At 43.2% G+C, this 25,607-nt stretch overlaps 2 protein-coding genes across 2 annotated transcripts; both read right to left on the bottom strand.

Moving 5' to 3' along the window:
* Positions 1-2,805: 2,805 nt before the first annotated feature.
* On the bottom strand, positions 2,806-5,147 carry LOC307243928 (piggyBac transposable element-derived protein 4-like). The gene is made up of 2 exons (XM_080018897.1): positions 5,037-5,147; positions 2,806-4,445 (listed from the first exon to the last, which is right to left on the bottom strand). The coding sequence occupies exons 1-2, from the start codon at positions 5,126-5,128 to the stop codon at positions 2,828-2,830; spliced, it is 1,710 nt and encodes a 569-aa protein (XP_079875023.1). The 5' UTR covers positions 5,129-5,147; the 3' UTR covers positions 2,806-2,827.
* A 1,933-nt stretch (positions 5,148-7,080) lies between these two features.
* Positions 7,081-10,062, bottom strand: LOC307239194 (piggyBac transposable element-derived protein 4-like). The gene is made up of 2 exons (XM_080012508.1): positions 9,947-10,062; positions 7,081-9,088 (listed from the first exon to the last, which is right to left on the bottom strand). The coding sequence occupies exons 1-2, from the start codon at positions 10,036-10,038 to the stop codon at positions 7,447-7,449; spliced, it is 1,734 nt and encodes a 577-aa protein (XP_079868634.1). The 5' UTR covers positions 10,039-10,062; the 3' UTR covers positions 7,081-7,446.
* Positions 10,063-25,607: the final 15,545 nt, after the last annotated feature.

Here is a 25,607-nt window from a genome sequence, read left to right as displayed (position 1 = left end):
TTATTTGTGGCAGACTACTATAAAAATATTTCTTACATCCTTTAACTTAAAAAAAAAGAAAATTGCATTTTTTCTTACCGTGGCCCCAAAAACCATGATACAACTCAAACTGTGAGCCCACTGTACTGTTGCATCCCTATTATAAACTGTGATTAGAATATTGAATGTAATTCAGATTGTTCACACAGCAGAACTATGCTGCTCTCCATTTCTCTGCCAAGACGCACATGCAGCACTTTGCAACGCCTCCGCTCCCACCTCTCACTCAGGGCGCCTACAGAGCACCACTTTCAACATCCTGACATCGCTGGGGTGTTCACACTACACCATACGATGCATCCCAGACGGGGGTGTTCAAACCACATGATACTACACTCTGAGAGCAGAGCCACGGGAGACTGCCGCTGTCTCGCACGACCTGACGAGACAAAGGTATTTTTCCACGTGACTTTGCCAAAAGTAAACGTTCAAACAAACAAACAAACAAACAAACAAACAAACAAAAAAAACAACACATGGATGGAGCTTTATAACAAAGAAAGGTTTGCGGTTGTAGTTGCGTCTGCTCATTACTTTTGTGCCGTCAAAGTAAAAAAAAGGACATACATAGGAGTTGGAGGAGTGTTTCGGGAGACGGACTAATCCTGCCGAGTTGGAGGTCGACTCTGTTCTATCAGGACACTGGGTATGACAAGTACTTTTACTTTTGATACTTAAATACATTTAAGAGCAAACACTTGTGCACTTTTTTTTTCCAGTAGAAACGCCAATGTGATATTTCCACTTTTACTAGTCGTTTGGCGTCAGGTTATTTGAACTTTTACTTCGGTGAAATGTCTTAGTATTTCTTCCACCAATGTAAGTTCCATAAATGACAAAAAGCAAACATGCAGCCATTTTATTTGTTCAAAGCATCAAACAATAAAAAACGATTTACATTGAAATGCAAATTAGAAAGCTGCAACAAAGAAGCAGCATGTGGAATTAATGGAGTATTTGTACTTTTACTTGATTAAAAGCTCTCAGTACTTCTTCCACCGCTGCACACAGGTAATATTTGAAATGGAACCTACAGTTGTGATGATATAAATAGGTTGTACGATCTATAATTGACTTACTCTGGACTTTCTTCGCTGGAAAGCTGCTCCTCGTCGCCGCCCAGAATCAGTTCAACTTCTACCGGAATTCTGTTGAGTTTCTTTCCAGACATCATGATAAAGCTCCTGCTCCCCTCCTTGTCGCTCTTTACTTGGTCTGGAGGGTGGAGCTGCAGATTTGGCAGGAAAATGCAATCCATGAATTATTTCATAGTGTAAGATTTATAATATTGAAAGAATGTTTGAAGGCGACCTCCGAAAGAGATGCGATTGAGTTTTGCGTCCCTCAGTGATTTTGCTCCCTACTGTATCCAATACATTGAAGTAGTAATCTCACCTGGTGCCTCAGTGCTGCAGTGTACTTAAGGACGGGGGTTCACAAACTTTTTTCCAACAATAATAAGGAATAGAGTACTATTTCATCTCATCCTGTCTTAATTGAATGCAGAATATTGTTAGAAATGATGTCGGTCAGAGTGTTCCTTTGAGGAGTCACTGCAAATGATGTTTTATTTTAAGTCTTTATTTTCTGTTCAATGTTGTTCTGCAGCAGTTTTTTTTTATTTTTGCTGTGGCGCCCCCTCTGCTCTTCTGTTGCATTCTGATTCCCTTTGGATCATTATGGGATGGAGTGATAACAGCACCAAGTGCAGTTGATCTCATTACTTACGGCACCGACCTCTTGCCTGTGAGTGCACGTTTCATTTACTGTAGTTTTCCACAGCTAAAGGTGATTGTTTATGATTTTATATACACATACTGACATATTGCCAGAGTAAATATGATTTAATAATCTTTCATTCAGTGATTGTCAAGCTGCGGTTGGCCTGGGGGTAAATGTTTTAGTATTTTTTTATTTGTTGTCTTGTTTTGCTTCCTTTTGTCTGGTTAGAGGTGGTACTTGGTTTAGAAAGTGTGAGAAGCACTGGTTTAAGTGGTCACATTGAAGTTAAAAACTCCCCAGCTTTCCCCAGTGAGTTAGTCATGTATTTAACCTCTTGAACAGTTTAAACACTTTTTAATCACCTTTCTGCCATCTTTGTCAAATGTGCAAGGTAAACCTTACTTATGAAATACTTAAGCATTATTACCACCATATTAATCAATGTCTATAGTACTCTTTAATGGCTCACTCAGTGGTGGAAAGCAAAACTGTACGAAGACTTCCTAACTGTACTTAAGTACATTGTTTGTTTGACTTTTGACTATTAATTCACTACATTTCAAAGCAGATATGTATAGTTTTTAAGATACATTTCCAATGGTGAAATAATTTTAGATTTTTATTTATATATCAAAACTAGGGACTGGATCTATCAAACTGCTCACCAGTCATTCATCAGCCTCATTTCTTTGTAAATTACTATTTTTTTTTTGGCAAATTATAATCAGGATCTGCATAAGCATTATCTGCAGGGAAAAAAAGCTGCAGTGGTGCTTTATGACACATTATAGGCTATTTAAGTACATATATGAACAAGTGCTTACATACTTTTACTTAAGTAGAAATATCAATGTGGTACGACCACTTTTACTAGATTCATGTGTCTCCCTCTGTGATTTTTACACTTTTACTGAAAAGATCTGCGTATAATGTCATGAATGCCAAAAAACAACCAAGCACGTATTTTATATATTTTTTAGTTCAACACGGCAAACAATAAAAAAAATTTACATTGGGGGGAAAAAAAAGTTTAAAAAAAACCCCCAAAAAAACAAAACCTTGTGAACTAAATGGAACACCTTTCTGAATTATCGTGCCACTCCTGGTAGCAGTTCCTGTCCGCGATGAGGCAGAGCGCCACGTCGCAGCGCCGGCACTTCCACGGCGTGCCCTTCTTGCACAGTTTGCATTTCCTCCGGCCCACTGTCGCCCGCCGAGCCCGGTCCTCAGACTGTGAGGCAATTGCCACCGGCCCGCACTCTGGTATCTCGCTGAAGCGTTGGCCAAAATCCAGTGGAGCCTGACACAGCTCGGCAGTCAGCTGCTCCATGAACTCCAAGTGAGTCAGCGGTTTGAGCCCTTTGGCATGAAAGATCTCCCTGTGCAAGATGTAGCTGTTGGTGGTGGCAATGTCGATAAAGTGGTACAGCAGAGTCTTGTACCACCTTGTGGTCTTACAGCGCACAGAATAGTGCTGGATCAGCTGGTCAGACAGATCAACACCGCCCATGTACTTGTTGTAGTCCAGTACAGGGGTCGGGGCGGGGATTGAAATCGTTCGCATGTATCCACGGTCATCCTTCAAGCGTCTGTTGACCTTTTCTCCGTCGTACACCCTGTGAATGGTTGAACAAATGGACACCTCCCTGGTGTCCAACCATTTCACAAACAGCAGCTGATCATTCCGGAGCCACCGAAAAGATCCTCTGGCACTTTTCTTGGCAAGGGGAATGGTAGGTGTGGGGAAATCGTCCTCTTTTTGGGTATCTTTGTATGTACCGCATGCTCTGAACTGCAAGGCAAGCAGGTCTTTGAAAAGTTTAGGACTAGTGTAGAAGTGGTCACAGAACAGATGGTAACCAGTGCCGAGATAATCCCTGTTCATCAGTGTCATAACAGAGCTGTACGGTAGATCGTGCCCTGAGGAAAACTGAGACTTTCCGGTATAGATGGAGAAATCTACTGTGTATCTGTTGCTGGAATCAGCCAAGACAAATAGTTTCACACTGCACTTCATCAGTTCACTCTTCATACATCGCAGCACGTCACTTTGGCTTTTCGTGGCGTCCATCCTTTCATCAATGGTGAGATTCCTTCTGGGGTGAAACTGGGCCTTGCATGCTGCGCGGATGTCGTCATACAGGGGTCGGATCCTGTGAAGGGGGTCGTACTCTGCCGTGCCCTTCTTTTGGTCGTTCTTGGTGTCGTCCTCTGGGTTGCTCATGTGGATGTTCCAGGAGATTGATCTGAAGCGATCTCTTGGCAGGACGGTCTTTGGAAAGGCCACGCTAAAAATGTGGTTCCTTCTCCAGTACTGACTCATTATTGGCATTTTAACAATCGCCATGTAAAGGAGCAGTCCAAAAAACTTCAAAAGTTCATCCGGGGTGAGGTCCACCCATTTGCATTTCCTACCTTCACCATTGTTCCTTGCTGCCTGTTTATTTGTATTTTTGCAGAGGATGTTGATTGTGTTGTCGTTGAAAAACCTCTTGAAGAGTTCGAGGGGATTTGTACTTTCATCTGCAGGGATTTGGATGCCAGGTGGCCTTTTGGGGCAGAAATATCCCGGGTTTGGTGGGATGTCTGTCTCTTTTTCTGTTTTCCATCGCTGGTGGAGAACAGGCATTCTGCCACGGCGTGGCGTACGGGGCTCTGCTGCAGGGGGTTCGTAATCCTCTGACCTGAAATTAATTAATATAAACTGTAATTAGAGGTTTGAGACATGACTTTTACTCCACTACATTTCAAGGAAGATAGCTTTACATTTTTTACTGTACAACATTGCGTGGTTACTTTGTTCTGTACTTAAATCATTTTTTCCTCGTATCTGTACGTACTTTAGTATCTTCAGTTTTGGAGACTTAGCTATACTTTCTTTCCCTACATTTCTAACATAATTCAGATACTTTGAAAACAACAGGATTTACATTTATATACCAAAATTAGGGACTGGTTAACTGCTGAGTTACGATCCATCCACTATCACTCCCTTCATAGAATTTTAATGTAAATTGTAATCTGGATCTGCGTGAGCACCATCTACAGAAAGAGGGGTTCAGTAGCGTAGGTGGTAGTAGGAAGTGTAGTATTTCTTCCACCAAACGACTGACACTGACAACAAATGTGAAAGCTGAAACAAAGAAGTAGCATGTGAACTACATAGAGTATTTGTACTTTTACTTGATTAAAAAGCTCGCAGTACTTCTTCCACCGCTGCACGCAGGTAATATTTGCAATGGAACCTCCAGTTGTACGATCTACCACTGACTTACTCTGGACTTTCTTCGCTGGAAAGCTGCTCCTCGTCGCCGCCCAGAACCAGTTCAACTTCCACCGGAATTCTGTTGAGTTTCTTTCCAGACATCGTGATGAGGCTCCCGCTCGCCGCCTCCTCCTCCTCCTCCTCCTCCTCCTCCTCGTCGCTCTCTTCTTGCTTCTTTCTTCTTGTCGATCTTTGTTTAGTTGCGTCCTCCTGGTCGCTGTTTACTTCTTTACCTCCACTCGTTGCCGTCCTCCTGCTTCCGTGCTGTTAGCGCCGCCAGCTGGCCTGGAGGGTGGCATATTTTGCCTGTTTCGCCGTCGTCGACACTAGAGAATCCGATTTTTATTTGAATAAAAACAAATGTGTTCCTGCTTAATTTTCTGATCAAATAGTTTATCTATTTATTTATTTATTAAAAACGACTTAAAAAAATAAACCACTGGATGTTTGATGAAGTAGTCCACCTCGTTCGTACTGACGCTAATGCCACATTATTTCTCCCGTTTTCGGGGATCGCTTCGCGAACGATTCGTTCGTTTTGCTGTGAACGAATCGAAACGAACGGCACATGCTGAACCGAGTCAAGGCGCTCGGCTCACTGGTCTCATTTTCATCCCTCCGCGGCGCTCTGCTTGTGTGCGCCGCATCGTCTACTCAGCCGATGGAATGGACGTATTCAAATGAAGGGGCTTTAGGGGTTTTGGCCCCAGTGCGTTACAGATCGGGCGCGGGGCATGTCACTGTCAATTATGTAAGTTGTGCAACATGCGACGCTGTAAGAAGCCGACATGTAGAATGATGTGCAGAGCTTGCAGAGCTTGCAGAGCTTGCAGAGCTTGCAGAGCTTGCAGAGGAGTAGACCCTCCGGACCCAACCTGACAGTTTTTTTTTTTCTGCTTTTTCACCAAAAGGTAGTTATTGACATAAAATATGAGTACATGTGTGCCATTTCATTTTAAACTTATTTTCAAATCTTTTTCTTAAAATTATGGGGGGGGGGGCATTTATACAAACTGCCCCCACTCAAACCCATAAACAAATTTGCTGCTGTCATTATCGTTCCTGCATTCTACGTTGCACACCGCTTTTTATATTCTAATTCTGTTTTCACTGTTTTATAAATACACACTGTTTCTTGTGCTGTTATTACTTATTTTTATTTTATATATTTTGTTAGCTTAACAGTGGACTTGCTTCGCGGTCCTCACTGCACAATCTTTTATTTGGTCTTTATTTTTATTGTTTTTGCCCATGTTGTTTTGCAGTAGTATAAATACAGCGATTATATTGCCGGGGTAATTATGTTTGAATTACGGTAGAAGTCCACCGGTCGTGTTGGTTCAACTTCATTGTGGGTTTTATAATGTGCATTCATTTATCTGATTGGAGGGGAGGAGTGTGGAAGGTATGGGTGGGCGATATTGAAGAATTTGGTTTTGAACCGATACCAAGTAATACCAACGCAGAATCACAGATACCGGCCATGCGTGACGCGGCACTAGTGATGGGAATTCCATCTCTTTTTAGTGAGTCTGATCATTTGGCTGCTAGCTTTTATAATTCGGGCCAAATTTTGCAATATTTTGACCTATGATTGGTTTGTGTGCACATAACACTTAAATTATTCAATGAAATTAGACTTAACCGAATAATTTCCAGAATACTTAATCTAAAACAAGTTTACATTTTTCGTCATATTGATGGTTGAAGAAAAAATATCCTAGTTGTATAATAACACACTACTAATGAAATACTATGGTTAATAAGTAATTTCACAACTCTATGCAGACACATTTCAATTGAATTTGTATGATATAATATGAAACTATTTCTGCTCTGTTCAAAATGTTATTTGTTATTCATCATGCATGTCCATGTGTTATGGTGAAATGAGATGAACTGATGCACGAATTGATATGAATAACATCTTTATTTAACTACTGAATTGTAAAAAATTTTAAAACCTTTAATCAAAGTAGAACATTGACTGATTGAACTTCAAGCCTTGTAACTGTTTGGATCTGAAAATTAACATTCAAAAAATATGCAGTGTTTCAGCAGAAATGAATAAAAAAAAAAAAAAAAATGTTGCGCGCATACATCCACGTGTGCTCAGGGACAACTTTATGCTCATTAAATAAAAAAGCAAGAAAACAAACAAACAGGCGCAGTGTTCTGGGAGAGGCTCCATCCGAACTCTACAGGTGTCCTGGGATCTGCCGGCAGCACACGCCCCGCACCGAGGGAGACAGGTACACAGAAATCGCCCCCGTCGCTCCATCTCCGTGATGTTGGTTTGAATTTGATTAGTCGTTCAGCCCTTCCAGGCAGCCATTTTTATTTTTTTCTCCGTTCAACACACCAAATGAAAAACTATTTACATTAAACTGTTGAATGATGATGTTAAATCATCACGTGAACTAAATGGAACACCTTTCTGAATTATCGTGCCACTCCTGGTAGCAGTTCCTGTCCAGGATGAGGCAGAGCGCCACGTTGCAGCGACAGCACTTCCACGGCGTGTCCTTCTTGCACAGTTTACATTTCCTCCGGCCCGCTGTCGCCCGCCGAGTCCGGTCCTCAAATTGTGAGGCGATCGCCACCGGTCCACACTTGGGTGTGGCGCTGAGGTGTTGGCTAAAATCCAATGGAGTCTTACACAGCTCGGCAGTCAGCTGCTCCATGAACTCGAGGTGAGTCAGCGGTTTGAGCCGTTTGGCCTGAAAGATCTCCCTGTGCAAGATGTAGCTGTTGGTGGTGGCAATGTCGATAAAGTGATACAGCAGAATCTTGTACCACCTCGTGGTCTTATATGGCACCGAGTAGTACTGGATCAACTGGTCAGACAGATCAACCCCGCCCATGTACTTGTTGTAGTCCAGTACAGGGGTCGGGGCGGGGATTGAAATCGTTCGCATGTTTCCACGGTCATCCTTCAAGCGTCTGTTGACCTTTTCTCCGTCGTACACCCTGTGAATGGTTGAACAAATGGACACCTCCCTGGTGTCCAACCATTTCACAAACAGCAGCTGATCATTCCGGAGCCACCGAAAAGATCCTCTGGCACTTTTCTTGGCAAGGGGAATGGTAGGTGTGGGGAAATCGTCCTCTTTTTGGGTATCTTTGTATGTACCGCATGCTCTGAACTGCAAGGCAAGCAGGTCTTTGAAAAGTTTAGGACTAGTGTAGAAGTGGTCACAGAACAGATGGTAACCAGTGCCGAGATAATCCCTGTTCATCAGTGTCATAACAGAGCTGTACGGTAGATCGTGTCCTGAGGAAAACTGAGACTTTCCGGTATAGATGGAGAAATCTACTGTGTATCTGTTGCTGGAATCGGCCAAGACAAACAGTTTCACACCGCACTTCACTGGTTCACTCTTCATACATTGCAGCACGTCACTTTTGCCTTTCGTGGCCACCATCCTTTCATCGATGGTGAGATTCCTTCTGGGGTGAAACTGGGCCTTGCATGCTGTGCGGATGTCGTCATACAGGGGTCGGATCCTGTGAAGGGGGTCGTACTCTGCCGTGCCCTTCTTTTGGTCATTTTTTATGTCATCCTCTGGGTTGCTCATGTAGATGTTCCAGGAGATTGATCTGAAGCTATCTCTTGGCATGACGGTCTTTGGAAAGGTCACGCTGAAAATGTGATTCTTTCTCCAGTACTGACTCACTATTGGCATTTTAACAATCGCCATGTAAAGAAGCAGTCCAAAAAACTTCAAAAGTTCATCCGGGGTGAGGTCCACCCATCTGTATTTCCTGCCTTTAGCAATGTTCCTTGCTGCCTGTTTATTTGTGTTTTTGCAGATGGTTTTGATTGTGCTGTCGTTGAAAAACCTCTTGAAGAGTTCGAGGGGAGTTGTACTTTCATCTGCAGGGATTTGGATGCCAGGTGGCCTTTTGGGGCAGAAATTTTCTAGCCTTGGTCGGATGTCGGTCTCTCTTTCTGTTTTCCACCGCTGATGCCGAACAGGTCCACGTCTCTGCCCTTGTCCACGTTTCTGCCCGCGATCTGACGCGTGGAGCTCTGCTGCAGAGGGTTCGTCATCCTCTGACCTGAAATGAATGGATATAAAAATTGTTATTAGAAGTTTGAATGTTATTCAGATTCTTCACAGCAGGGCTATGCTGCCCTACATTTCGTCATCACCAAGACGCACATGCAGCAATTTGCAGCTCCTCCTCCTCTTTTCACTAAGGTACACACACAGTGTCGAGGTACTTCATTGCAGTACCTAAGTATATTTTTCAAGTAAGTTTTAAATTTGTATAGTCAGTTTTGCGGCTTGACGTTCATTCAAACACATTTCAAAGCAAATGGCTCCACATTTTATTCTTCCATATTTCCTGATAGTTTGGTTTTATTTGTTTAAATCATGACTTATATACCCAAAAGCAACCCAATGCAAAAAAAAGCACTTGGTGTACAGTGGTGGAGTTATAAAGTACTTCATTTTGTTTCAGGGACTTTGACGTTTACTCCACTGCATTTTAAAGCAAATATCGACCTATTTTACTCTGCTACATGATTAGTCCAGATCCTTTTTTCGCCACACTGGATTTACATTTATATATCACTAACTGCTGATTTAGGATTCCTTAGCTCCATATCCTTGTCATTTCCGATGAATGAGAGTATTTGTAAATTGTAATCTGCATGAAGTATTATAGGCTGTTATATCAGGGAGAGGGATACTTTTAATACTTCAAGTACATTTAAGAGCAATCACTAGTATTTATTTTTACTTCGGAAATGCCAATTTAACGTATTTATTTCCACTTTTACTATCGCAATTCCGCTTCGGGGTTTCTGTACTTTTACTTGATTAAAAAGCTCGCAGTACTTCTTCCACCGCTGCACGCAGGTAATATTTGCAATGGAACCTCCAGTTGTACGATCTATAATTGACTTACTCTGGACTTTCCTCGCTGGAAAGCTGCTCCTCGTCGCCGCCCAGAACCAGTTCAACTTCCACCGGAATTCTGTTGAGTTTCTTTCCAGACATCGTGATGAGGCTCCCGCTCGCCGCCTCCTCCTCCTCCTCCTCCTCCTCCTCCTCCTCGTCGCTCTCTTCTTGCTTCTTTCTTCTTGTCGATCTTTGTTTAGTTGCGTCCTCCTGGTCGCTGTTTACTTCTTTACCTCCACTCGTTGCCGTCCTCCTGCTTCCGTGCTGTTAGCGCCACCCGCTGGCCCGGAGGCCCGGAGGGTGGAGCTGCAGATCTGACGGGAAAATACTCTATACGCACATATATATAAAACGAAGTAAAATAAGGAATGAACATGAAACACAAGCTACGTAATTATTGAATAGAAACGAATTTTACATAAAACAAGCACGTGATCAGCAAACAGACAAAGTCTTTTCTACCGTATCAGTTTCTTGTAGAAATGTGTGGAGCGGAAGATTTAGCAGGAAAATAAAACGCATCAATAAATGAATGAAAGTCAGACTCTACCTACCACACCGGTTTCACTTCGGGAAATTTATTACGCAACAACTTATTTTGCTGACAGCTGTTTTGGTGCATTGCCGCAGCTGACTGTGTGAAACTGGATTGTTGTGGCTTGTTTCTAGATAACGCTTTGCGGGCTTTGACTGCGATATACAGTTGATTTGTTACTGTGACAAATTAGTGAATGTGTTCATTTTAATTCCTAAACTATACCACAACAGTTTCTTAAAAAAACCCAAAGATAATTGAACAATATTATGACAATATATCTTGCTGACATTACAGAAAGGAACTGACAGAAGTGATGTTGCATAATGTTTTACTCACTATTGTTCATTGTGTTTGTACAAAAATCAACACATCTATTTAGAGATCATACGAGGGGAATTAGTGCCTGTAGTATCTGCATAAATTAAATACCATAAGTGACAGGAATGTTTAGCCTATCAACACAAAAAGGAAGATACAGCCGCTCTTTCTTTGCATGAGAATTTACTGTACAGCTCTATGTTCTATTATATCTCCCAGACCAGTTGAATGAATAACGTGAAAATATGTTTTGAAGGCGACCTGCTAAAGAGATGGCATGGAGTTTTGCGTCCCTCTGTGATTTTGCTCCTAACTGTATCCACTAAATAAAGTAGTACTCTCACCTGGTGCCTCAAAGTGGCCCTGTTTACATCTACCATTCACATGCGTCTTGGACGATCCGGTCAAAAGTGGACAGCTCTAGGAATGTCTGTTTACACCTGGCATTACAATGTATCTCCACATGCGTCTCGAGTAGCACCTTGTTTGGATCTCACTTCCCTGCTCTGCACGCAAATAAACCGGGTGAAGGAAGTGTTAGGATGCATAACCACTTTATCACCTCCACCCATGAACTGTATGCAGGATGGGTGGACTGACTGTGCCTGCAGCCCGCCTATCCATTTTGCCGAGGCGAGTGCCAGCAGCAAGGCCGTCTTCAGAGAAGCAATCTTGATGTCTGTGGCGTGTAGGGGCTCGAACGGAGGCCCTGACAGATCCCGCAAAACTACCAATAAGTGCCAAGAAGCGATAAGGCTGGGCGCAGGCGCCGTATGCCTACCATAAAGTGAGATGCCCATGGCTGACTGCCCGTTGTTAGGCTGTCCAAGCCCACATGACAGGAAATAGCTGCCCGATAGACCTTTAGTGTAGCGGCCGCTTTCCCCTCAGCAAACAGTTCCTGCAGGAACTGCAATATTGGCCCTATCAGGGCTGTCGGAGGGGGAGTGTCCCAATTGTTGGCACCATTGGACAAATATATGCCACCTGAGTGTGTACTGAGAGTGCATAGAGGGCGCCCTAGCACACTGTATAGTGGCAACCTCCGCATCTGAGAGGCCTGAAGCCAGGAGCTTCTCCCTCCGGTCCCTTGCTTTTTCGATTGATGTATACAAGTGGCGATGTGCTGTCTGACCTTATAAGATTGGCCCTTGAGGGCTGGCAGGAAGTGCTGTAGAGCACCCTGTCTAACAAGTTTGTGGCATTTCACCTGTGTTTTCGTGTTGGCTGTTGCGCTATTGCAGACAGCTCCCCACCCTGGAGTGGATGCGGCTGTGGTGATGGTGGAGCGAGACGTAATGCACCCCAGCGCGGATCCCGCACGAAAGGAACCATGCACTTCTCCACACTGACAAGGCCCTCTTGCACCTCGATGGCTCGCAACATTCTGAGGGGTAGATACTTCCTGTTCCGGGGGTGAACACACAGAGACAGCTCTGTTTGAGGAACGGGCATTCAACGCTGGTGTCACTTGAAGCCTTGACACTAAGTTGATATGGTAGCAGGCCTGGAATGTTCCTCATTCCTCGCTGCCTCCCAGGCACTGCTTGGCCATTAGGAGTCGTTACCATGGCGCTCGCCCTGTTACTATCGCTAGGGCGCCCGCTGCCCTTGACGGCAGGTGAGAGAGGGAGGAGGGAGCGGCGTGATGAAGAGAGGGAGGAAGAGTGAGAGGAGAAGGGGGGGGGGGTCATGTCTGTGTGAAGGCCAGAGGTGAGACGGGTCACGGTGATTGACGGGGCGTTGGCAGGGCGTTGACACGGCAACAGGGCGAGCCAGCTGGGTACGAGGACTCTGGGTAATGGATGCCAAGGTCTGTGCGCTAAACACACTGACACGACCGTAACACAGGGCCAAGGCACACACACACACACACGCACACACAGTCACCCACGAAAACTTAAACACATACTCTGACACACACATCTGCATATACAATGATGCACATATGCAGCAAAACCAACGCATAAGCACTAACACACTTACACACACACACACACACACAGAAACTTGCACACACCTTCATACATAAACAGACTTGCCAAGACACGCATAAGCATTTACACACACACAAACATACACACACACTCTCACCTGAGAGTATGTTGTGAAGATTGACCTTGTTGGGCAGAGTTAGCAGGTGCAACATCTTTGTTTGGCAGCATCATCTGTTGATCTGTGTGTGCGTGTGTGTTTGTGAACATAACTCTGTGAGTTTGTGTAAGTGCTTGCACATATGTGTATGCGTGCACATTTAGGCATCTTTATCCTCATTCTTTTAACGTAGTTAATGCCTCGTCCATCGTATCCGCGGTTGAGACTCTGACATATCGGCTCCATATCAACCATATCCGGGAAACACGGAGAACCACAGATGAAGAGTGTGAAAGGAGGGGAAATAAACATGACTCGTCACCAGGAATTCCTGATGAGGAATCCTGAAGAGGATTCAGGAATCCTCAAGAGGATTCCAGGTCCCCAAGCCTCTATAATACAGAATTGTTTTTAGGTTTATTTGTTTATAGTTTATTTAGTTGTTTATATACATATATTTTTCCCTGAAATATACTGTATGCTAAACACATTTAAATAACCTATAAATACATGGCAAACTTACATTTGACCACCCCAGCATCTTCAGAGTTGTTTAAGCATATACTGTAGTGATTGTATATGCACGGTATTAAAAAAACAACTGTATATCACAATCCCAGCTAAGCGTTTGATAAGAATTTAAGTAACGTACAGTATGTAGAGTTAAAGACTATTATTATTATAATTTAAGTAAAGAGGATCGAGATCCTGATGCATGGATATAGTATGCATTTAGTGGGATCAAAAATACATTTACAGATTATTTTATGACTGTGAAGCCAAGTGTTGGAGGTTCGTCCTCTGATCAAATAGAACTGGTGCCTCCTGTTCTGCAGCTTGTAAGGTGCAGGAGTTTGAAATGATACTTGGGAACAAACCTCTTGAATCCCATTGTTTACTGGAGCTTCACCATGGTAGCTATCTCTGCAGAGTTTTTTCCTTTCTCAATTATCGTGTGTGTGTGTGTGTGTGTGTGTGTGTGTGTGTGTGTCTGTCTGTGTGTGTGTGTGTGTGTGTGTGTGTGTGAGAAATATTCTTTCATGTAAAATTGAAACGTGGACCATAGTCTCATTCCTGTCGCATTTACATGATTATGTTTGCACTCGTCAGGCATTTCAGGATTGTTTTCTGTCTTTATTGTGAATGGGTAAAAGTACTGGAATTATTAACATTAATGTATCAACACTTCCAATCCTTGAGGTAACCTCGAATCCTGTTGGGATTCTATCCTCCTAAAGATATTGATACCAAGCGATTTTTGTCTGAATTATTTTACGGCCAGTAAAAATGAGGTACAGGAGAAAAATTGAGTAAAATAGTGACAGAGGAAGTTGTAGGAGTGGAAGACAGAGTTAAAGATTGAAGAGTACGATGTCCCATGTTTTTAGCCTTCATTGTCCAAAAACACGATTTGGGGATCAGATCAGGAGGTCTTAGGAGGATTTAATTTGAAGACGCCTTTCATTTCTGCTTTTTTAGTTTCTTTATATTCATTCTGTAGCACTTTCTCCTCTTTTATCTCATTTAGTTACTCCACTCCCCCTTTTTCGTTCTTACTATTAACACCAGAGCCAGGGTGGTGGGATAAAACAGAGAGAAGCAGCAGAACTGACACTCACTCCCTTACTCACTGCCTCTCAGTGTGAAACGTCTTAGTCAACACCACAGCGAGAAAGAATCCAAACAGCCATGTCAAAATATTTCCTTGATTATGCAGCGTTCACAAACACCGCCCGACGTTATCCCACTCCGCCCTGTCACTTATCAATGCATAATAATACCAGCGAGCTTAAAGGCCTATGTCAGGACAGAAATTGGACGGTTTTCAAGTCACGCTCCTGCTCATACAAAACATTTGGTCGTTTTGTCCGTGGAAATCTGAAAGTATACTTTTGTTTTAAAGGATCATATCTCATATTTTTATATATTTATTGTTTTTTATTTAGTGTTAATTAATGACGCCTTTGCCATTTCAATTGGAATGAACAAATGTGAAATAAGGCAAAATGTTGTAACTCTCACTAACTGCCACCGTAATTCATTTGGATAAAAGATAATTGTAACAGATTATTTATTCCCCCCAAGACGGAAAATGAGAAGTTACAGCAGCACAAATCAAATAATAGGTAATAATAACAATAATAATAATAATAATAATAATAATAATAATAATAATAATAATAATACAAAAGGAAAACAGAAAGTTTGGCAATACAGTAGAAAATAAACCTAAAAACATCCTAACATTTGGATCAACGGTTCACTCAGGACACAGGAATTTGTGCAAGTTTGCATGGATATCTATGTCGTTAGTCATTATAAAAATAGAATATATACTGTATATATAGTAAGGCAAGACAACTTATTTATTTAGCACATTTCCTACACAAAGGCAAATCAACATGCTTTACGTAGTGCACAAAAGCCTTTCAGAATTAAATGGATAAGACAATTTAAAACTACTTAAAACCTGTGACCAATTGGAAGCCAGTTTACGTGTTCTTAATTCGTAGTTGTTAGAACTCTAGCAGTGACATTCTGAATAATGTGTATCTCATGGTATCACAAAAGTGTGTTTAAGAATGTTTTAAAGGAAGGTTTCTCACCATATTGTTCCAACTGTCCAACATCCAAAATTGAGAATAGAGAATATTAAAATAAAAAAAATCTGTGAATTATCATCAGAATGCTCATGGTTAATATGAAATGTCTGTGCTGACTTGTTAGCAGGTGAAAAGACAGATTTTACACTAGTATGGTCCTTAAACAATTGAAGACATCTTGTCCCTGCTGTTCTGGGATTGATTCAGCTTCATTCTTCATTCTTCTGGTGGATGATGTGAAAGGCAACGTGCAGGCACTCAACATTTTAAGACATAGACAAGAATAAATAACTGAGTAGAAACCCAAGATGTTAATGTCTGTCCAGTGCTCCCTGTGTGGGAACACCAGACCAGTATAAAGTTGTAATAAATGGTGTGTCACTTGCCATCGCCTTTCTTTAGTCCACCGTAATATTAGTTTAAAATATTAGCACTAATATTTGAGTATTCATTAGGTCACACAGTAAGAGAAATAAAGTAATAATTTAAGAGGCGAGAAAAGTAAGAGGATGAGGCATAATGAAAGGGAAGCAGATGTTGAGGAGGGAACACTCAGCGCAGATAAAGTGGACGTATTGATATTAAAGGCCGGCTCTGCAGCGAAGCTTTACTGGGTAATCTGCTAAAGTAAAAGGACATTTTAGTCATGACCTTTACAAATCTATTTTTTCTGTCATCTCCTCATGTCGCACACTCACACACACACGCATGCTCCCCCGCTCGCAGCGCGGCGGCGTCACGCCGAGTGTTTCAGGGCGGAACTAAAATCTTTTAAAACCACTTTGTAAGGTTGGTCCACTGGTTAATTCCATTCGGTGTGAAATGAAATTGCAGGCTTCTGTGAGGCTTGTCCAAGTCTTGATTTGGAGTCCTGAGGCTCTTTTCAAAGAGGATTTAAAAGGCAGCGAAAGGGTTGATACAGACTGGCTTTGTTGATTGTGTGAAATGAGGTCCTGCATACAGGCTTTTCCCCTGCACTGCAAGGCCCTATTTTACTTATTACTTATATAAAGCCTGCTAGCATTTCCATTACTCTTTTGACAGAAGCGCATGACAATGTTTTTTTCCCCTCTGAGTTAATATGATTATATTAACATAGAGGGGGGCACCAGCTCTGGAAGCTCGTATCACACTGTCTGAAGGAGGGAAATATGAATAAATACAACACACAAACACAAACAGACACGCGTACTGTCACTCAGCTGCTCACTGGGTGTTACCACTAGCGATGGTAGATCATTTTGTGTATATATAAATCGATTTTTTTTTTTAATGTATAAAAATTGGAAACAACCTAGCACAAGGAAACGCCATGGTAACGGAGACAAGACGTGGCATAACACAACAAATCCATTCAGTGTATAAAGTGTATAGTAGTTGCATTGTACAGTGGATCGACAATAAATGCATTATAGTGGACAGACGATATAATACACATTTTACAGTGGATATGCAATATACTATGTTTTACAGTGGATAGACAATATAATATAAAATTTACAGTGGACAGGCAATATAATATACATTATACAGTGGATAGGCAATATATGCATTAAACAGTGGATAGACAATATGATAGAAACTGTGCAGTTGATAGGCCATATAATATACACCCATCAGCCACAACATTAAAACCACTGACAAGTGAAGTGAATAAAATTGATCATCTTATTCCAATTGCACTTGTCAAGGGGTAGAATATATTAGCCAGCAAGTGAAGAGGCCTGTCACAATAACAAATTTTGTTGGACGATTTATTACCCAAGAAATAATTGCGATAAACAATATTATTGTCATCTTTAGACCATTTTTTGCCACTTATATAATGAAAATATAATAGCATAATAATGCAAGTACACGCTTTCAAATAGCAACAAACCTTTAATTCTTAGGAATATACAGACATTGTAATGTGAAAAAAATATTGAAATATCCCCCAAAAAATCAAAGATAAGTAAAATAAAAACACACAACCAAAACAATAATCTATAATCTACAATAATTATCTTCATCTGGTACACTGTGTGGGTGTGGAGGTGCCTGAGCCCCGATCACGATGAGACTCCGACACACAGAGGGCAGACGAGAGGACTGAAGCAGCGCCATCAGAAATGACAGCAAAATGTATCTCACCAAAGTTGAATTCTGTTCATCCGGCTCAATTACATTCATTTGTAAACTGGTTCACATTATATGTATTTGTGAATTGTGACAAATAATTCCCTCTGTAACGTGTTTTTATTAACATTGAAACGTACAACATTTTGGCTACATTACCTCATTTAGCTGGCACTTTTGTTGAGTCCATGCCTCGACGGATCAGAGCTGTTTTGGGGGCACAAGAGGGAATATTATTCAGGTGGTTTTAATGTTGTGGCTGGTAGGTGTACATTGTACAGTGGATAGGCACTACGATAAGTATACATTATAAAGTGGATCGGCAACATAATATACATCGTACAGTAAATGGGCAATATAATATACATACTATAACACTAGGTAGGCAATATCATATACATTTTTGATGATTTGTGTGGTCAGATGAAATGTTGCTCTTGCACTGACACAACCACAACACAGGGCCAACACGTGCTACTGTCTTAGCTGAAGCATGTGATTCATTTTTATGTCTGAGACAATCTCAATGGCTGGAATTATCCTTTAATGCAATTACATTTTCTCCACCTTATTTAATGCAGCTCAGAGCACTGCAGGCGTTAGAACCGCAGCATTGCACTTGAGTTGGTGCGATGCAGGCCCAGCACCACGATGAGGGCTTTGCCCCCTCAGTTGTATTTTCAGCCCCTACCAGTTTTATCTACCCTGGAGGTTCCCAACCACCAGCCACCAGCGGGGAATTTGTCACTGGGCTGGGCCACGCGAAGGCGCGCAGGAATTTTTGTGATTTTGTGTGTGATTTTTATGAGATCCACAATCCTCTACAATCACGGCTATAGTCCTACAACTCAAAGGCACTGGCGCAGTAACCTCACTGGCTGGCTCTCCACAGGGTTCAGAGTTCTCGCAAATGTTATCTACCGTCTAGAGAAGCGACTGTTGAAGCAATAAAACAACTGTGTAGGTCCAATCCCCGAGACCTGAATGCAGAGAAACCAAATGGGAGAATGACACACCATTCTCGTTGCAACTTCTCATCGTAGGAGCTAAACCAACAGAGACCTGAGCAGTACAGATACCTGGGTGCCATCTAAGACGCTGTGACCTTTGGAGAAAATTGTCATCGAGTGCCAAATGTCATTCAAGGCTGTTTCGTTATAACTCTCAGGAGATCTAATGTGAACCAGTCGGTCCTCCATACTTTCACACTTCCATCTGTACTGACCTTCAATTTATCAGCTAGATATGGCTTGCACAACAATATGGAGAATTTACAAAAAAAACAAAAACGCCTTAAATACAGGCTCTGACATAGGGTTACTATACCTAAAATAAATAAAACACCCAACTCTGAAACACAGTTCCCATACTTTGAACCAACAAATGCCCAAAACTGATCCCCTTCCAAGGGAACTGGTTTCCCAGAACAGCATGGTCCACTGTCTTCCTTCCCCCAGGGCGATGCTGCAGGCTCCCCTCCTCTGAAGCGTGGGACCTTGCTGCTGTGTTGGCTGGTGGAGGCGTGGCTCGGCTTAGCTTTTACGGGGGCTGTTTGGAGGCGTGGCCTGGCTGCTGGGCTGCTGGATGGCCCCGGTGGTGGCTGCTGGACAGAGAAGCTAGGCGCCGGCGGTTACCTGTGGTGGTTATGTAACCTGGTACTGCAGAACAAAATTACAACAATATTAACTTGTATCAAAAGATAGAGAATTGATTTCCAGAGCAGATAGCTGTATATTATCTATTTGTTAAATATTAAAGTTTGAAGTGAAGTGTATCTTTAGATTGAGTTGTACAGTAAACTAAAAATAAAAAGGAAACTTACACAATGTTGCGTACTTATGTAATCAATTATGTAATATTTCAGTCCTTAATAAACCTTTTCCTCTCACTGCTCGCCAGTAGAGCTGTTCCAGAAGGAAAACAGAAATTGTACAGGAATGTGTTTACCAAGAGCCATTGGTAGGCCTGCCATATAAAAGAGATAAAATAAAATGAAAGAGAGCTCTCAAAAAAGATAATGCCCCAGCACAAATACTTGAATCCAATATATAGTTGCTGTCCTCAAACGGAATGCACAGGATGGGCACGCCAACAGGTCCTCAATCCACTGGGCACCTAACATAAATATAATTAAAGCGATAGGCTGGTTCAATGATGGCGTCGAGCACCGGAGCTTGTTGGCGCTGGCCTAACCAATGCATTTCCATGAGTCTTTAAAGCAGCACCGTAATCTGTGTTTAGTCATGCGCATCTCTTAAAGACACAGCTACCTTTTTAGACAGACTGCCGAAATGGCATGCAGGTTACATCTACTGCGGCTGCTTCTCCCCCGGTCCTCTGCCGGACCGCCTGGGTGCTGCTGTTGCCAGTTGGGAAAAAGGTTGGTGCTGGGGCCGCCCGTTAACCCTTCTGGGTTAACAGGAGAGTCCCTGTTCAGGTGCCACTGTAGCAGTTTCACCTACCACACACCACCCAAGTGGTGTGTTCAGGGACCTCCGGCACAGAGACTCAGAAGACGGGGTTGTAGACACAGATTATTGTAGAGAGAGGGCTTGATTGAATAAGCCCAGGAGCAGGTAGACATGTCATGACACGGGCTCCTCTCCTGAGTCAGTGTGGGGATCGGGGTTTTACCTGCTGCTCGTTAGACCAACCACGGCCAACAGGTATGCAGCCACTCTAATCCAGGATCCACCAATTACCTAGGGCCAGGTCAGGTGTGGCTGCTCAAACCACACCATCCCCACACCACAGCTGCATTTAAGCACAGTGTTGTAGGGTAGGCTTCTCAATAGTAAAGTGTTCAACGATGGTTTTATTACAGTTCAAAATGATGGAAACCAACATTTTGATAAGGACCTCATTGGGGAAAAAGGAGAATATATCCTTTAATGCAATACTACATACTGTTGGTTACATCTAGATGCTTCCAGATGCCAAGACCTTCAGTCACATTCTTGTGGCTGTAGCTTTCGGCCAGGAGAAGATGTCATCAGGTGGTGACCAACCCTCAATCACACATTTCGACCCTTAACCACAATGTCCTCGGGTTGGCGGGTCAGCAGTGGTGGCCAAATCACTGCCCATCTTCTCCTGGCTTCCAGCTCAACTCCTCCTGCCTATTCCAGAGCCAGCAAGAGGCTCTTTCTGCTGCCCCCCCCCAACCTGCGAGCTGCAGTCTTCCTTGCTATTCCCAAGGCTGTGAACATCTTCCACACAGATTGTGCAGGGAAACCCCTACAGCCAACCTCTACTGGAAATAGCCAGGCCTAACACCCTTTATCCCTGCAATCTTGGACCAGGTCCTGGTATTTGGTGTTCTTCCTCTCCCAGGTCGCTTCCCAACCGTCTTCCCACGGGACCGTCAATTCAATCAGGATGATCTTTTTTACCTCCTCCGACCATATGTGACCCACTGAGATTTTTCCAGATTTGTGTTCCTTTGTGGTTTTTTTTATCTCAACTTATTTTCAAAACAGAGTTTGATTTACAAGTAGTAGAAAAATGTTAAACTGTGGAGTTAAATATTCCTGTTAGATTACATGGGGAAACACAGTTCACTTAACAAGACTCTGAATAGCACTGAACAACGCTGATCGATGGCTTCCTTTAAAGCGACGGTCTAGGTGAAGATCATTCCTCCATATTCCATGTAATGTGAAGTCACAAAGTGAAACCATTTTGATAGAGTTTAACCTTTAAATCGTACTGCTTTTACACACAAACAGAGACATCATTGTGGAGGGGATGTGTACCAACGTCTACCAAGAAATCCTTACGTCACTCACGTCATTTCAATAAACAAGACCAGGATCCAGTTTCACTTGTCTGTGAAAACTTTCATTTCCTTGTATTGTTATGGATTGCGAGAAGCGGGTGGCGGATCGAAATCATATCGGGACCTTAATCCAACCAATGCGATAGATCCAAGTCAGTGTAAGCGGCGCCTACTGGACTTAATTTTCCGCGATGATAGTCAGTTCTCCAACAGTGACGCAGAAAATGACAGTGCTGCTGAACCTGATAGCGGTGTTATCCAGGACTTGGAGAACATTTCAAACAGCGGATTTCAACATGAATGTGACGATGAAACGAAAAATTTTCAAGAACCACCGGAGGAGACTGTCGATACGCCCGTTGTTGTTACAACAGAAGAAGTTGGTGACGTGATAAAATCCGTTGAGGTTGGTGATTGGCAGATTTTCAGATTTCAGATTTTCCGAGACTCATATTATTTATAGACTCTCCAAAATAATTGCACCTTTATAAAACATGTTTATTCTTACTGTTAAATAAAAGCGTTTTTAAAAACAAAAATAGTTGTGTGTTGATGACGCTGTTCGACATATCCTCAAAACACAAGAACAAAGCAGTGATTGCCCCATTCAGCAGGGTGTCAAGTCCCCATTCAGCAGGATGTTAAGTAGCCATGTGGCTTTGTTTGTCCGCCAACCCCATTTGCATTCTGGGAGCTGGCTAAATGAACCAAGTGTGGGTAAAACTTTGAAGTTGATTATATCAGAATCACAGTTTGCCACACCCTTGTCATTAACAAGTCATAGCTTTAAAAATATTTGCTTGATTTGCACAAGTGACATCTTGTTTGGTAGCTCTTATTCTCCACTTTCAAATGATGTGAAAAAAGTCTAAAGCCCTTGACCTTTAAGTATGCGGTGTGTCACGGTGTAAGACTGTCTGGTATTAGGGTTGTTTGGAACGACCTGGGGAAAGTGTAGCTTCTTCCCCACATCTACCCTCATCTCCATGATAGAGCTGCCTGCAGGCGGCTCGTCCTGGTCTTTTTCGAGGCCGGTGGTTTCTCTCCGCTCTGAACTGGATGGAGGGGGCTGGTTTCCCGTGGGTCGGAAGTTTTTTCTGTCTCTCCTGCTCCAATATGTCAGCCAGTGCTCTGAGGACCTTGTCACAGCGCCATCTGTATCTCCCCTGGCAAAGTGCATTCTTGCATCGCGCCAGTATGTGTGCCATTGTGCCTCTCTCTCCACATAACTTGCACAGGGGGTCTTCCCTCAACCCCCACCTGAGCAGGTTTGTTGGTGTTGGGAGAGTATCATACACTGATCGGAGCAGGAAATAAATACGGAAAGGCTCCAGTCTCCACAGTTCAGGCCATGAGATCGTTCGCTTTGGCAGGTCCCACTTGGTCCAGGCTCCTTGTGATCAAAGTTCCACGGTCCTGGACCTTCGCCTTTCCTCCTCCAGGTGCCTAACCTCGGCTTGGATAAGTTTTCTCCTTTGCCTTGACTCCGCTTTCTCCCATAACTGGAAATGGGTGTTTCCGAGTCCTTGTCTTGCACCTCTGAGCTACTCATCGCTGGAGTCTCCGAACATCATCAGAGTGCTGCACTTGGCCACCTTGAACTCTTCCACCACTGAGAACATGATGATGTCTGGGCATGTCTGGATGTATAGCCCTACTGGCGTGAAGCTTGGTGGGATTCCAAGCCATCTGCAGAGGTGTTTGTTCATCCGCCTCTCAACTCCTTCCACTGATGTCATGGGAACTTCATAAATTGTCAGCAGCCACATGAGTCTGGGTAGCAACCCATGCTGGAAGAGCCAGACCTTGAACTTTCCCAGTAGGCCTGATCCCTCGATCTTTTCTCAGCCTGCTTCTTTGTCTTTGTTACACTGCCTCTGTCTGTGAGAGAAGCATCGTACAACTTCCCTAGGCACTTTATAGGGTTGTCCTCTATTGTTGGGAATTGCTCCCCTCGGATCTGGAGGTGGAACCTGCTGGTCACTTTGCCATGCCTGATCACCAAGCTTCTTGATTTCTGTGGCTTGAACTTCTTTCTCGCCCATGTTGCCATGTCGTCAAGGGCTTTAAGGATCCACCTTTCTTGTACATGGGATGCTGTTGTTATCGTTTGGTCATCAATAAAGCCTCTTATTGGAGGTTGGTGGGTGCCGGACTCCATCATCGGCCCTCTGGAGTCCTTCCCTGCTACTGTTATAAGCAGGTTCATTCCCATGATGAACAGGATGGGGGAGATGGTGCAATCCGTTACAATTCCCTTTTCCAAGTCCTGCGCTGGGTTGTGAAATGGGCAGCTTTGAACTGTAACTTGAATCTTCCAAAGTAATTGGTGATCATTACCCTGATGTGATTGGGGATACGGTAGTGCTCCATAGCTGTGGTGATGTGGTTGTAGGGGATTGATCCATATGCATTGGCCAGGTAGAGCCAGACTACTGTCAGGTTGCCTTTGCTCTCGCAGCCCTCGGCTCTTTTCCAGGATGATTGAATCATGCCTTTGGTCCACACCCTCTGAAAAAGTTTCCATAACCTGCAGAGTAATATTGGGCATCTTTTATATACTTTATAAGGTATACCACTTGGTCCTGGGGCAGATGCTGATAGGGCTTTCTGTACAATGTCTTGGACTTGTCTCCATGTTGGCTCACGGGTGTCAAGCTCTTCATCCCGAGGTTCAGTTCTGCCAACTTTCAGGTGTGCACTTAGAGCCTGGCCCCTGAGAGTGATGCTGTGGCTCTCCTTAAGGAACTCCCCCACTGCTTCCTTAGGGCTGGTCAGCCTCCCTGATCTTGCTTCACCCAACAGATCTTTGGTGAATCTGAATGGGTCCTTGATGAATTGGGCTCACTTGACCTCCTTCTCCTCCCTTAGTTTCCGGGACCATTCGGCCCTTTTCAGAGTGCACAGTTGCTCTCGAAGTCCACTGGTCAGCATAGTTGCTCTTGAAGTCCAGTGGTCAGATCTTTTATGCCCTCCCTTTCGTTAGCACTTGTTTTTTTGTACTGGTTGTTGAGAGTCTTGATTTCTCTTCTCAGACGCAAGATCTCTCTCACCCTCCTGTTGGGCTGTTTTCCCTGTGTTTCGATGGTGCCCTTCTTCTCCACTGCACCAAAGCATTCCCTGGCCAGATTGAAGACGATTGACGTCATGCTGTCCATTTTCCTCTCGGCTGTTCCTGCTAGTGTGACCTCTAAAATTCTGTCGAGGTCCTGGTCCTAGTTGGTTCCATGCTGTGGTGTCATTCGCTGGGGGCCATTTCACTTTATCGCTCACAGGTTGGGTCCTTGGGGTGATATTAGGAGAGTCCCTCCTGTGGCTTTGGGGTATAACAGGTGCCGAGAGATACATAGAGAGAAGCAAAGACATAATTCTTTTACCTTAAAATAACAACTTCTGTGTTCAGGTACGAAACCGCGGGGAAAGTGCGTTACGCTTTACGGCACTATGACTTCCTTGATTTTTGTCCGGTAATTCGTTTTTTTGGCCTGAGAGAGGCCGTGGTGAGCGATGTAGTGGCGAGGTCCGTGCAAGAGTCTCTATAACCTTGGTTTACATTATATTTGCATATGTAACAGACTGTTATTGAAATGTGACCAATAAGGTTCAAGTTTGTCCGGTAATATAAATCATTTTCTGACACGGGACCGAGTTTTACGACAGTGGTGTAAAAGTGCAATGGCACTCAAACTGTAGGGGCATCAAATATCAAATACCAAAAGTTACATAGTGCTGCTTTAAAGCGTCTTTTGAGCGATCACCTTTTGCATTTTACGTTTTTTTTTTCTTGACCAACATTTGCCTACTGGTTGTAGGTCACATTTCAGTCTATTGCATGTTATTGTTCTGGTGGAACGCAATTAACACACTCATTTACATAACTTTGACTCCTGAGCATGATTTGGAGCATGTTGTGGGCAATCCAATCACATAAATTATAGCGCAACAATTAGTGTTTAATCCACAATGAAAAGGAGACTCGTGTGCTGGAGTTCTTTCGCTGCATGAGAGGAGTTCATCTTGGGCGCCACAGTATCTGGCGGGCAGCTAATGGCTTCTATTCTCTGGCTGAGAGCTTGTCTGGAGCAGCGGCCAGATCTCAGCAGGCAAATAGCAGCGCTCTTTTCAACGGAACACAATACAACTTAATCCCACAAAACCGTCTTGGGTTCGAATGTATGGACTTTTCCATACTCTGTATCACAGTGCATGTGTGTTAGAA

This window comes from Zeus faber (assembly GCF_960531495.2).
Source record: "Zeus faber genome assembly, chromosome: 1".
In the NCBI taxonomy this organism is placed as follows: Eukaryota; Metazoa; Chordata; class Actinopteri; order Zeiformes; family Zeidae; genus Zeus; species Zeus faber.
Note: the sequence above shows the minus strand (reverse complement) of the source record. Positions and strands in the feature narration are given on the sequence as shown.

What these genes read in the sequence shown, in the direction of transcription:
- LOC307243928 (XM_080018897.1), bottom strand. Translation starts at nt 5,128, where the DNA reads ATGTCTGGAAAGAAACTCAACAGAATTCCGGTGGAAGTTGAACTGGTT. An exon ending in TCCAGCGAAGAAAGTCCAGA is followed by an intron (nt 4,446 to 5,036) that starts GTAAGTCAGTGG and finishes AATTAATTTCAG; the next exon opens with GTCAGAGGATTACGAACCCC.
- LOC307239194 (XM_080012508.1), bottom strand. Translation starts at nt 10,038, where the DNA reads ATGTCTGGAAAGAAACTCAACAGAATTCCGGTGGAAGTTGAACTGGTT. An exon ending in TCCAGCGAGGAAAGTCCAGA is followed by an intron (nt 9,089 to 9,946) that starts GTAAGTCAATTA and finishes CATTCATTTCAG; the next exon opens with GTCAGAGGATGACGAACCCT.